A 13,116-nucleotide genomic window follows, 5' to 3' on the forward strand; every position below is an offset into this window, starting at 1 on the left:
ACACACACACACAGACACAGGTAAGAACACACAAACACACAGGTAAATAACACAAACACACAGGTAAATAACACACAAACACACAGGTAAAAACACACAAACACACAGGTAAAAACACACAAACACACAGGTAAAAACACACAAACACACAGGTAAAAACACACAAACAAACGGGTAAAACACACACACAGACATAGGTAAGAACACACACACACACACACACACACACACACTGGTAAAAACACAAAAACACACAGGTAAATAACACACAAACATACTGGTTAAAACACACAAACACATACACAAACACACAGGTAAAAACAAACAAACATACACACACACAAACACAGGTAAAAACACACAAACACACAGGTAAAACACACAAACACACAGGTAAAAACACACAGGTAAAAACACACAGGTAAAACACACAAACACACAGGTAAAAACACACAAACACACAGGTAAGAACACACAAACACAGGTAAATAACACAAACACACAGGTAAAAACACACAAACAGACAGGTAAAAACACATAAACACACAGGTAAATACACACAAACACACAGGTAAATAACACACAAACACATACACAAACACACAGGTAAAAACACACAAACACACAGGTAAAACACACAAACACACAGGTAAAAACACACAAACAAACGGGTAAAACACACAAACACATACACAAACACACAAGTAAAAACACACAGGTAAAAACACACAAACACACAGGTAAATAACACACAAACATACTGGTTAAAACACACAAACACATACACAAACACACAAGTAAAAACACACAGGTAAAAACACACAAACACACAGGTAAAAACACACAAACACACAGGTAAAAACACACAAACACACAGGTAAGAACACACAAACACACAGATAAAAACACACAAACACACAGGTAAATAACACACAAACATACTGGTTAAAACACACAAACACAAACACACAGGTAAAAACAAACAAACATACACACAAACACAGGTAAAAACACACAAACACACAGGTAAATAACACACAAACACACAGGTAAAAACACACAGGTAAAAACACACAAACACACAGGTAAAAACACACAAACACACAGGTAAGAACACACAAACACACAGGTAAATAACATACAAACATACTGGTTAAAACACACAAACACATACACAAACACACAGGTAAAAACACACAAACAACACAGTTAAAAACACACAAACACACAGGTAAGAACACACAAACACACAGGTAAAAACACACAAACACAGAGGTAAGAACACACAAACACACAGGTAAATAACACAAACACACAGGTAAATAACACACAAACACACAGGTAAAAACACACAAACACATACACAATCATACAGGTAAATACACATAAACACAAAGCTAAAACACATAAACACAGGTAAAAACACACAAACACACACACAAACACACAGGTAAAAACACACAAACAAACAGGTAAAAACACACGGGTAAAACACACACACAGACATAGGTAAGAACACACACACTGGTGTAAACACACAGGTAAATAACACACAAACATACTGGTTAAAACACACAAACACATACACACACACACAGGTAAAAACAAACAAACATACACACAAACACAGGTAAAAACACACAAACACACAGGTAAAAACACACAAACACACAGGTAAATAACACACAAACACACATACAAACACACAGGTAAATACACACAAACACACAGGTAAGAATACACAAACACACAGGCAAGAACACACAAACACACAGGTAAAAACACACAAACACACAGGTAAGAACACACAAACACACAGGGAAATAACACAAACACACAGGTAAACAACACACAAACACATACACAAACACACAGGTAAAAACACACAAACACACAGGTAAAAACACACAAACACATACACAATCATACAGGTAAATACACATAAACACAAAGGTAAAACACATAAACACAGGTAAAAACACACAAACACACACACAAACACACAGGTAAGAATGCACAAACACACAGGCAAGAACACACAAACACACACACAAACACACAGGTAAGAATGCACAAACACACAGGCAAGAACACACAAACACACAGGTAAATAACACAAACACACAGGTAAATAACACACAAACACACAGGTAAATAACACAAACACACAGGTAAAAACACACAAACACACACACAATCATACAGGTAAATACACATAAACACAAAGGTAAAACACATAAACACAGGTAAAAACACACAAACACACATACAAACACACAGGTAAAAACACACAAACACAGGTAAAAACACAAACACACACACACACACACACAGGTAAAACACACAAACACACAGGTAAAAACACACACACACACACACACACAGGTAAGAACACACAAACACACAGGTAAAAACACACACACAGGTAAATACACACAAACACACAGGTAAGAACACACTGACACACAGGTAAATAACACAAACACACCGGTAAAAACACACAAACACACTGGTAAAAACACACAAATACACTGGTAAAAACACACAAACACATACACAAACACACAGGTAAAAACACACAAACACACACACAAACACAGAGGTAACAACACACAAATACACAGGTAAAAACACACAAACAACAAAGGTAAAAACACACAAACACACAGGTAAGAACACACAAACACACAGGTAAATAACACAAACACACCGGTAAAAACACACAAACACACTGGTAAAAACACACAAACCCACAGGTAAGAACACACAAACACACAGGTAAATAACACAAACACACCGGTAAAAACACACAAACACACTGGTAAAAACACACAAACCCACAGGTAAAAACACACAAACACACAGGTAAATAACACACAAACATACTGGTTAAAACACACAAACACATACACAAACACACAGGTAAAAACACACAGGTAAAAACACACAAACACACAGGTAAAAACACACAAACACACAGGTAAATAACACACAAACATACTGGTTAAAACACACAAACACATACACAGGTAAAAACACACAAACACACAGGTAAAAACACACAAACACACAGGTAAAAACACACAAACACACAGGTAAATAACACACAAACACACAGGTAAAAACACACAAACACACAGGTAAAAACACACAAACACATACGCAATCATACAGGTAAATACACATGAACACAAAGGTAAAACACATAAACACAGGTAAAAACACACAAACACACAGGTAAAACACACAAACACACAGGTAAAACACACAAACACACAGGTAAATAACACACAAATACACTGGTAAAAACACACAAACACATACACAAACACACAGGTAAAAACACACAAACAACACAGTTAAAAACACACAAACACACAGGTAAGAACACACAAACAGAGGTAAATACACACAAACAGAGGTAAATACACACAAACACACAGGGCATCAGGTTTAATCATCACCTGGGAGAGAGTCTGCGCCTCTTCAGAGGAACCTCCTCCACAGGCCTGAAACACACTGGTTTAGTCCTGGTTTAGTCCTGGTTTAGTCCTGGTCTAATCCTGGTTTAGTCCTGGTTTAGTCCTGGTTTAGAGCCGGTTTAGACCTAGTTATGTCCTGGTTTAGTCCTGGTTTAGAGCCGGTTTAGACCTAGTTATGTCCTGGTTTAGTCCTGGTTTAGAGCCGGTTTAGACCTAGTTATGTCCTGGTTTAGTCCTGGTTTAGAGCCGGTTTAGACCTAGTTATGTCCTGGTTTAGTCCTGGTTTAGAGCCGGTTTACTACCTGTTTGGGAGCAGACTCAGTCCTGGTTCTGGTCCCAGTCGATTTGGTAAAAGCAGGTCTTTTCTGAGGTTTGTCTCGGAGTATGGACACCCAAAGAGACTGAGGAGAAAGAGAGAAGCGTGGGAGGGCATCTGACACTCAGAAGGTGGGGGGAGGGCATCTGGTGTACCTGTGGTGGTTGCTGTACTTTGGGCCCCTGATGTGGCCCACTCCTCTGCATCCTAAAGTGGGACAGGAGCCGTGGGCCGGAGACGATGGCCCAAAGAAATCTGAGAGAGAGAGACGCAATTCAACCACTGACCTGAAGGAGGCGCCAGACAAGACACTACACTGCACAAACTCCTCCCACAGAGACAAGCTCCTCCCACTGAGACAAGCTCCTCCCACTGAGACAAGCTCCTCCCACAGAAACATGCTCCTCCCACAGAGACAAGCTCCTCCCACAGAGACATGCTCCTCCTACAGAGACATGCTCCTCCTACAGAGACATGCTCCTCCTACAGAGACATGCTCCTCCTACAGAGACAAGCTCCTCCTACAGAGACATGCTCCTCCTACAGAGACATGCTCCTCCTACAGAGACATGCTCCTCCTACAGAGACAAGCTCCTCCTACAGAGACATGCTCCTCCTACAGAGACATGCGCCTCCTACTGAGACATGCTCCTCCTACAGAGACATGCTCCTCCTACAGAGACATGCTCCTCCTACAGAGACAAGCTCCTCCTACAGAGACATGCTCCTCCTACAGAGACATGCGCCTCCTACTGAGAAAAGCTCCTCCCACAGATACATGTGCCTCCTACTGAGACATGCTCCTCCTACTGAGACATGCTCCTCCCACTGAGACAAGCTCCTCCCACTGAGACAAGCTCCTCCCACAGAAACATGCTCCTCCCACAGAGACAAGCTCCTCCCACAGAGACATGCTCCTCCTACAGAGACATGTTCCTCCCACAGAGACATGTTCCTCCTACTGAGACATGCGCCTCCTACTGAGACAAGCTCCTCCTACAGAGACATGCTCCTCCTACAGAGACATGCTCCTCCTACAGAGACATGCTCCTCCTACAGAGACAAGCTCCTCCTACAGAGACATGCTCCTCCTACAGAGACATGCGCCTCCTACTGAGACATGCTCCTCCTACAGAGACATGCTCCTCCTACTGAGACATGCTCCTCCTACTGAGACAAGCTCCTACAGAGACAAGCTCCTCCTACTGAGACATGCTCCTCCTACAGAGACATGCTCCTCCTACTGAGACAAGCTCCTACAGAGACAAGCTCCTCCTACTGAGACATGCTCCTCCTACTGAGACAAGCTCCTCCTACAGAGACAAGCTCCTCCTACAGAGACAAGCTCCTCCTACTGAGACATGCTCCTCCCACTGAGAAATGCTCCTCCCACAGAGACAAGCTCCTCCTACAGAGACAAGCTCCTCCTACAGAGACATGCTCCTCCTACTGAGACATGCTCCTCCTACTGAGACAAGCTCCTCCTACAGAGACAAGCTCCTCCTACAGAGACAAGCTCCTCCTACTGAGACATGCTCCTCCCACTGAGAAATGCTCCTCCCACAGAGACAAGCTCCTCCTACAGAGACAAGCTCCTCCTACAGAGACAAGCTCCTCCTACTGAGACATGCTCCTCCTACTGAGACAAGCTCCTCCTACAGAGACAAGCTCCTCCTACTGAGACATGCTCCTCCTACTGAGACATGCTCCTCCTACTGAGACATGCTCCTCCCACTGAGACAAGCTCCTCTCAGAGAGACATGCTCCTCCTACTGAGACATGCTCCTCCCACAGAGACATGCTCCTCCCACAGAGACAAGCTCCTCCTACAGAGACAAACTCCTCCTACAGAGACATGCTCCTCCTACTGAGACATGCTCCTCCTACTGAGACATGCTCCTCCCAGTGAGAAAAGCTCCTCCCACAGAGACATGCTCCTCCCACTGAGACATGCTCCTCCCACAGAGACATTCTCCTCCCACTGAGACAAGCTCCTCCTACTGAGACATGCTCCTCCTACAGAGACATGCTCCTCCTACAGAGACATGCTCCTCCTACAGAGACAAGCTCCTCCTACAGAGACAAGCTCCTCCTACAGAGACAAACTCCTCCTACAGAGACAAGCTCCTCCTACTGAAACATGATTCTCCTACTGAGACATGCTCCTCCTACTGAGACATGCTCCTCCTACAGAGACAAACTCCTCCTACAGAGACAAGCTCCTCCTACTGAAACATGTTCCTCCCACAGAGACATGCTCCTCCCACAGAGACATGCTCGTCCCACAGAGAAAAGCTCCTCCTACTGAGACATGCTCCTCCTACAGAGACATGCTCCTCCTACTGAGACATGCTCCTCCTACTGAGATATGCTCCTCCTACAGAGACAAGGTCCTCCTACAGAGACATGCTCCTCCCACAGAGACATGCTCCTCCTACTGAGACAAGCTCCTCCTACAGAGACAAGCTCCTCCTACTGAGACATGCTCCTCCTACTGAGACATGCTCCTCCTACTGAGACAAGCTCCTACAGAGACATGCTCCTCCCACAGAGACATGCTACTCCTACTGAGACATGCTCCTCCTACTGAGACAAGCTCCTCCTACAGAGACATGTTCCTCCTACAGAGACAAGCTCCTCCTACAGAGACAAGCTCCTCCTACTGAGAAAAGCTCCTCCTACAGAGACATGCTCCTCCCACAGAGACAAACTCCTCCTACAGATACATGCTCCTCCCATTGAGACATGCTCCTCCTACTGAGACATGCTCCTCCCACTGAGACAAGCTCCTCCCACTGAGACAAGCTCCTCCCACAGAGACAAGCTCCTCCCACAGAGACATGCTCCTCCCACAGAGACATGCTCCTCCTACAGAGACATGCTCCTCCTACAGAGACATGCGCCTCCTACTGAGACATGCTCCTCCTACTGAGACATGCTCCTCCCACTGAGAAAAGCTCCTCCCACAGATACATGTGCCTCCTACTGAGACATGCTCCTCCTACAGAGACATGCTCCTCCTACTGAGACATGCTCCTCCTACTGAGACAAGCTCCTACAGAGACAAGCTCCTCCTACTGAGACATGCTCCTCCTACTGAGACAAGCTCCTCCTACAGAGACAAGCTCCTCCTACTGAGATATGCTCCTCCCACTGAGAAATGCTCCTCCCACAGAGACAAGCTCCTCCTACAGAGACAAGCTCCTCCTACAGAGACATGCTCCTCCTACAGAGACAAGCTCCTCCTACAGAGACATAATCCTCCTACTGAGACATGCTCCTCCTACTGAGACATGCTCCTCCTACTGAGACATGCTCCTCCTACTGAGACAAGCTCCTCCTACTGAGACAAGCTCCTAAAGAGACAAGCTCCTCCTACAGAAACATGCTCCTCCTACAGAGACATGCTCCTCCCACAGAGACATGCTCCTCCTACTGAGACAAGCTCCTCCTACAGAGACATGTTCCTCCTACAGAGACAAGCTCCTCCTACAGAGACAAGCTCCTCCTACTGAGAAATGCTCCTCCTACAGAGACATGCTCCTCCCACAGAGACAAACTCCTCCTACAGATACATGCTCCTCCCATTGAGACATGCTCCTCCTACTGAGACATGCTCCTCCCACTGAGACAAGCTCCTCCCACTGAGACAAGCTCCTCCCACAGAAACATGCTCCTCCCACAGAGACAAGCTCCTCCCACAGAGACATGCTCCTCCTACAGAGACATGTTCCTCCCACAGAGACATGCTCCTCCTACTGAGACATGCGCCTCCTACTGAGACATGCTCCTCCTACAGAGACAAGCTCCTCCTACAGAGACATGCTCCTCCTACAGAGACATGCTCCTCCTACTGAGACATGCTCCTCCTACTGAGACAAGCTCCTACAGAGACAAGCTCCTCCTACTGAGACATGCTCCTCCTACAGAGACAAGCTCCTCCTACTGAGATATGCTCCTCCCACTGAGAAATGCTCCTCCCACAGAGACAAGCTCCTCCCACAGAGACAAGCTCCTCCTACAGAGACATGCTCCTCCTACAGAGACAAGCTCCTCCTACAGAGACATAATCCTCCTACTGAGACATGCTCCTCTTACTGAGACAAGCTCCTACAGAGACAAGCTCCTCCTACTGAGACATGCTCCTCCTACTGAGACATGCTCCTCCTACTGAGACAAGCTCCTCCTACAGAGACAAGCTCCTACAGAGACAAGCTCCTCCTACTGAGACATGCTCCTCCCACAGAGACATGCTCCTCCCACAGAGACATGCTCCTCCCACAGAGACAAGCTCCTCCTACAGAGACAAACTCCTCCTACAGAGACATGATCCTCCTACTGAGACATGCTCCTCCTACTGAGACATGCTCCTCCTACTGAGACATGCTCCTCCCAGTGAGAAAAGCTCCTCCCACAGAGACATTCTCCTCCCACTGAGACATGCTCCTCCTACTGAGACATGCTCCTCCTACTGAGACATGCTCCTCCTACAGAGACATGCTCCTCCTACAGAGACAAGCTCCTCCTACTGAGACAAGCTCCTACAGAGACATGCTCCTCCTACTGAGACAAGCTCCTCCTACTGAGACATGCTCCTCCTACAGAGACAAGCTCCTCCTACTGAGACATGCTCCTCCTACAGAGACAAGCTCCTCCTACAGAGACATGCTCCTCCCACAGAGACAAGCTCCTCCTACTGAGACATGCTCCTCCCACAGATACATGCGCCTCCTACTGAGACATGCTCCTCCTACAGAGACACGCTCCTCCTAAAGAGACATGCTCGTCCCACAGAGAAAAGCTCCTCCTACTGAGACATGCTCCTCCTACTGAGACATGCTCCTCCTACAGAGACATGCTCCTCCTACTGAGACATGCTCCTCCTACTGAGATATGCTCCTCCTACAGAGACAAGGTCCTCCTACAGAGACATGCTCCTCCCACAGAGACATGCTCCTCCTACTGAGACAAGCTCCTCCTACAGAGACAAGCTCCTCCTACTGAGACATGCTCCTCCTACTGAGACATGCTCCTCCTACTGAGATAAGCTCCTAAAGAGACAAGCTCCTCCTACAGAAACATGCTCCTCCTACTGAGACATGCTCCTCCTACAGAGACATGTTCCTCCTACAGAGACAAGCTCCTCCTACAGAGACATGCTCCACCTACAGACAAGCTCCTCCTACAGAGACAAGCCTCTCCTACTGAGAAATGCTCCTCCCACAGAGACAAACTCCTCCCACTGAGACATGCTCCTCCCACAGAGACATGCTCCTTCCACTGAGACATGCTCCTCCCACAGAGACATGCTCCTCCCACTGAGACATGCTCCTCCTACAGAGACATGCTCCTCCTACAGAGACAAGCTCCTCCCAGAGAGACATGCTCCTCCCACTGAGACATGCTCCTCCCACAGAGACATGCTCCTCCCACTGAGACATGCTCCTCCCACAGAGACATGCTCCTCCCACTGAGACATGCTCCTCCTACTGAGACAAGCTCCTACAGAGACAAGCTCCTCCTACAGAGACATGCTCCTCCTACTGAGACATGCTCCTCCTACTGAGACATGCTCCTCCTACTGAGACAAGCTCCTACAGAGACAAGCTCCTCCTACTGAGACATGCTCCTCCTACAGAGACAAGCTCCTCCTACTGAGATATGCTCCTCCCACTGAGAAATGCTCCTCCCACAGAGACAAGCTCCTCCCACAGAGACAAGCTCCTCCTACAGAGACATGCTCCTCCTACAGAGACAAGCTCCTCCTACAGAGACATAATCCTCCTACTGAGACATGCTCCTCTTACTGAGACAAGCTCCTACAGAGACAAGCTCCTCCTACTGAGACATGCTCCTCCTACTGAGACATGCTCCTCCTACTGAGACAAGCTCCTCCTACAGAGACAAGCTCCTACAGAGACAAGCTCCTCCTACTGAGACATGCTCCTCCCACAGAGACATGCTCCTCCCACAGAGACATGCTCCTCCCACAGAGACAAGCTCCTCCTACAGAGACAAACTCCTCCTACAGAGACATGATCCTCCTACTGAGACATGCTCCTCCTACTGAGACATGCTCCTCCTACTGAGACATGCTCCTCCCAGTGAGAAAAGCTCCTCCCACAGAGACATTCTCCTCCCACTGAGACATGCTCCTCCTACTGAGACATGCTCCTCCTATTGAGACATGCTCCTCCTACAGAGACATGCTCCTCCTACAGAGACAAGCTCCTCCTACTGAGACAAGCTCCTACAGAGACATGCTCCTCCTACTGAGACAAGCTCCTCCTACTGAGACATGCTCCTCCTACAGAGACAAGCTCCTCCTACTGAGACATGCTCCTCCTACAGAGACAAGCTCCTCCTACAGAGACATGCTCCTCCCACAGAGACAAGCTCCTCCTACTGAGACATGCTCCTCCCACAGATACATGCGCCTCCTACTGAGACATGCTCCTCCTACAGAGACACGCTCCTCCTAAAGAGACATGCTCGTCCCACAGAGAAAAGCTCCTCCTACTGAGACATGCTCCTCCTACTGAGACATGCTCCTCCTACAGAGACATGCTCCTCCTACTGAGACATGCTCCTCCTACTGAGATATGCTCCTCCTACAGAGACAAGGTCCTCCTACAGAGACATGCTCCTCCCACAGAGACATGCTCCTCCTACTGAGACAAGCTCCTCCTACAGAGACAAGCTCCTCCTACTGAGACATGCTCCTCCTACTGAGACATGCTCCTCCTACTGAGATAAGCTCCTAAAGAGACAAGCTCCTCCTACAGAAACATGCTCCTCCTACTGAGACATGCTCCTCCTACAGAGACATGTTCCTCCTACAGAGACAAGCTCCTCCTACAGAGACATGCTCCACCTACAGACAAGCTCCTCCTACAGAGACAAGCCTCTCCTACTGAGAAATGCTCCTCCCACAGAGACAAACTCCTCCCACTGAGACATGCTCCTCCCACAGAGACATGCTCCTTCCACTGAGACATGCTCCTCCCACAGAGACATGCTCCTCCCACTGAGACATGCTCCTCCTACAGAGACATGCTCCTCCTACAGAGACAAGCTCCTCCCAGAGAGACATGCTCCTCCCACTGAGACATGCTCCTCCCACAGAGACATGCTCCTCCCACTGAGACATGCTCCTCCCACAGAGACATGCTCCTCCCACTGAGACATGCTCCTCCTACTGAGACAAGCTCCTACAGAGACAAGCTCCTACAGAGACATGCTCCTCCTACTGAGACATGCTCCTCCTACTGAGACATGCTCCTCCTACTGAGACAAGCTCCTCCTACAGAGACAAACTCCTCCTACTGAGACATGCTCCTCCTACTGAGACATGCTCCTCCTACTGAGACATGCTCCTCCCACTGAGAAAAGCTCCTCCCACAGAGACATGCTCCTCCCACTGAGACATGCTCCTCCCACAGAGACAAACTCCTCCTACAGAGACATGATCCTCCTACTGAGACATGCTCCTCCTACAGAGATATGCTCCTCCCACTGAGACATGCTCCTCCCACAGAGACAAGCTCCTCCTACAGAGACATGATCCTCCTACTGAGACATGCTCCTCCTACAGAGACAAGCTCCTCCTACAGAGACATGCCCCTCCTACTAAGACATGCTCCTCCTACAGAGACAAACTCCTCCTATAGAGACAAGCCCCTCCTACTGAGACATGCTCCTCCTACTGAGACATACTCCTCCTACTGAGACAAGCTCCTCCTACTGAGACAAGCTCCTCCTACTGAGACAAGCTCCTCCTACAGAGACATAATCCTCCTACAGAGACAAGCTCCTCCTACAGAGACAAGCTCCTCCCACAGAGATAAGCTCCTCCCACTGAGACAAGCTCCTCCCACAGAGACATGCTCCTCCCACAGAGACATGCTCCTCCCACAGAGACAAGCTCCTCCTACAGAGACATGCTCCTCCCAAAGGAGACATGCTCCACCCAAAGGAGACATGCTCCTCCCACTGAGACGTACTCCTCCCACAGAGACATGCTCCTCCTACTGAGACATGCTCCTCCTACTGAGACAAGTTCCTCCTACAGAGACAAACTCCTCCTACTGAGACATGCTCCTCCTACTGAGACATGCTCCTCCTACTGAGACAAGCTCCTACAGAGACAAGCTCCTCCTACAGAGACAAACTCCTCCTACTGAGACATGCTCCTCCTACTGAGACATGCTCCTCCTACTGAGACATGCTCCTCCTACTGAGACATGCTCCTCCTACTGAGACATGCTCCTCTCACAGAGACATGCTCCTCCCACTGAGACATGCTCCTCCCACAGAGACATGCTCCTCCCACTGAGACATGCTCCTCCCACAGAGACATGCTCCTCCCACAGAGACAAGCTCCTCCCACATAGACAAACTCCTCCTACAGATACATGCTCCTCCCATTGAGACATGCTCCTCCTACTGAGACATGCTCCTCCCACTGAGACAAGCTCCTCCCACAGAAAAAAGCTCCTCCCACAGAGACAAGCTCCTCCCACAGAGACATGCTCCTCCTACAGAGACATGTTCCTCCCACAGAGACATGCTCCTCCTACAGAGACAAGCTCCTCCTACAGAGACATGCTCCTCCTACAGAGACATGCGCCTCCTACTGAGACATGCTCCTCCTACTGAGACATGCTCCTCCCACTGAGAAAAGCTCCTCCCACAGATACATGTGCCTCCTACTGAGACATGCTCCTCCTACAGAGACATGCTCCTCCTACTGAGACATGCTCCTCCTACTGAGACAAGCTCCTACAGAGACAAGCTCCTCCTACTGAGACATGCTCCTCCTACTGAGACAAGCTCCTCCTACAGAGACAAGCTCCTCCTACTGAGATATGCTCCTCCCACTGAGAAATGCTCCTCCCACAGAGACAAGCTCCTCCTACAGAGACAAGCTCCTCCTACAGAGACATGCTCCTCCTACAGAGACAAGCTCCTCCTACAGAGACATGCTCCTCCTACAGAGACATGCTCCTCCTACAGAGACATGCGCCTCCTACTGAGACATGCTCCTCCTACTGAGACATGCTCCTCCCACTGAGAAAAGCTCCTCCCACAGATACATGCTCCTCCCACTGAGAAATGCTCCTCCTACTGAGACAAGCTCCTCCTACAGAGACAAGCTCCTCCTACAGAGACATGCTCCTCCTACAGAGACAAGCTCCTCCTACTGAGACATGCTCCTCTTACTGAGACAAGCTCCTACAGAGACAAGCTCCTCCTACTGAGACATGCTCCTCCTACTGAGACATGCTCCTCCTACTGAGACAAGCTCCTCCTACAGAG

General features: G+C 48.4%; 1 protein-coding gene across 1 annotated transcript in view; it reads right to left on the reverse strand.

Annotated features, from left to right (window-relative positions):
- Positions 1 to 13,116, reverse strand: part of LOC140364902 (lethal(3)malignant brain tumor-like protein 4) — a 72,075-nt gene that overhangs the window by 7,899 nt on the left and 51,060 nt on the right. The window contains exons 12-14 of the mRNA XM_072451282.1: positions 3,954 to 4,053; positions 3,785 to 3,883; positions 3,465 to 3,509 (exon numbers count right to left, since the gene is read on the reverse strand). Of these exons, the coding sequence (XP_072307383.1) occupies positions 3,465 to 3,509; positions 3,785 to 3,883; positions 3,954 to 4,053 (244 nt within the window). The remainder of the gene's footprint in view (positions 1 to 3,464; positions 3,510 to 3,784; positions 3,884 to 3,953; positions 4,054 to 13,116) is intronic.

Source organism: Eucyclogobius newberryi, unplaced genomic scaffold, assembly GCF_026437365.1.
Source record: "Eucyclogobius newberryi isolate DKJ021-1_F unplaced genomic scaffold, fEucNew1.0.hap1 SCAF_18, whole genome shotgun sequence".
In the NCBI taxonomy this organism is placed as follows: Eukaryota; Metazoa; Chordata; class Actinopteri; order Gobiiformes; family Gobiidae; genus Eucyclogobius; species Eucyclogobius newberryi.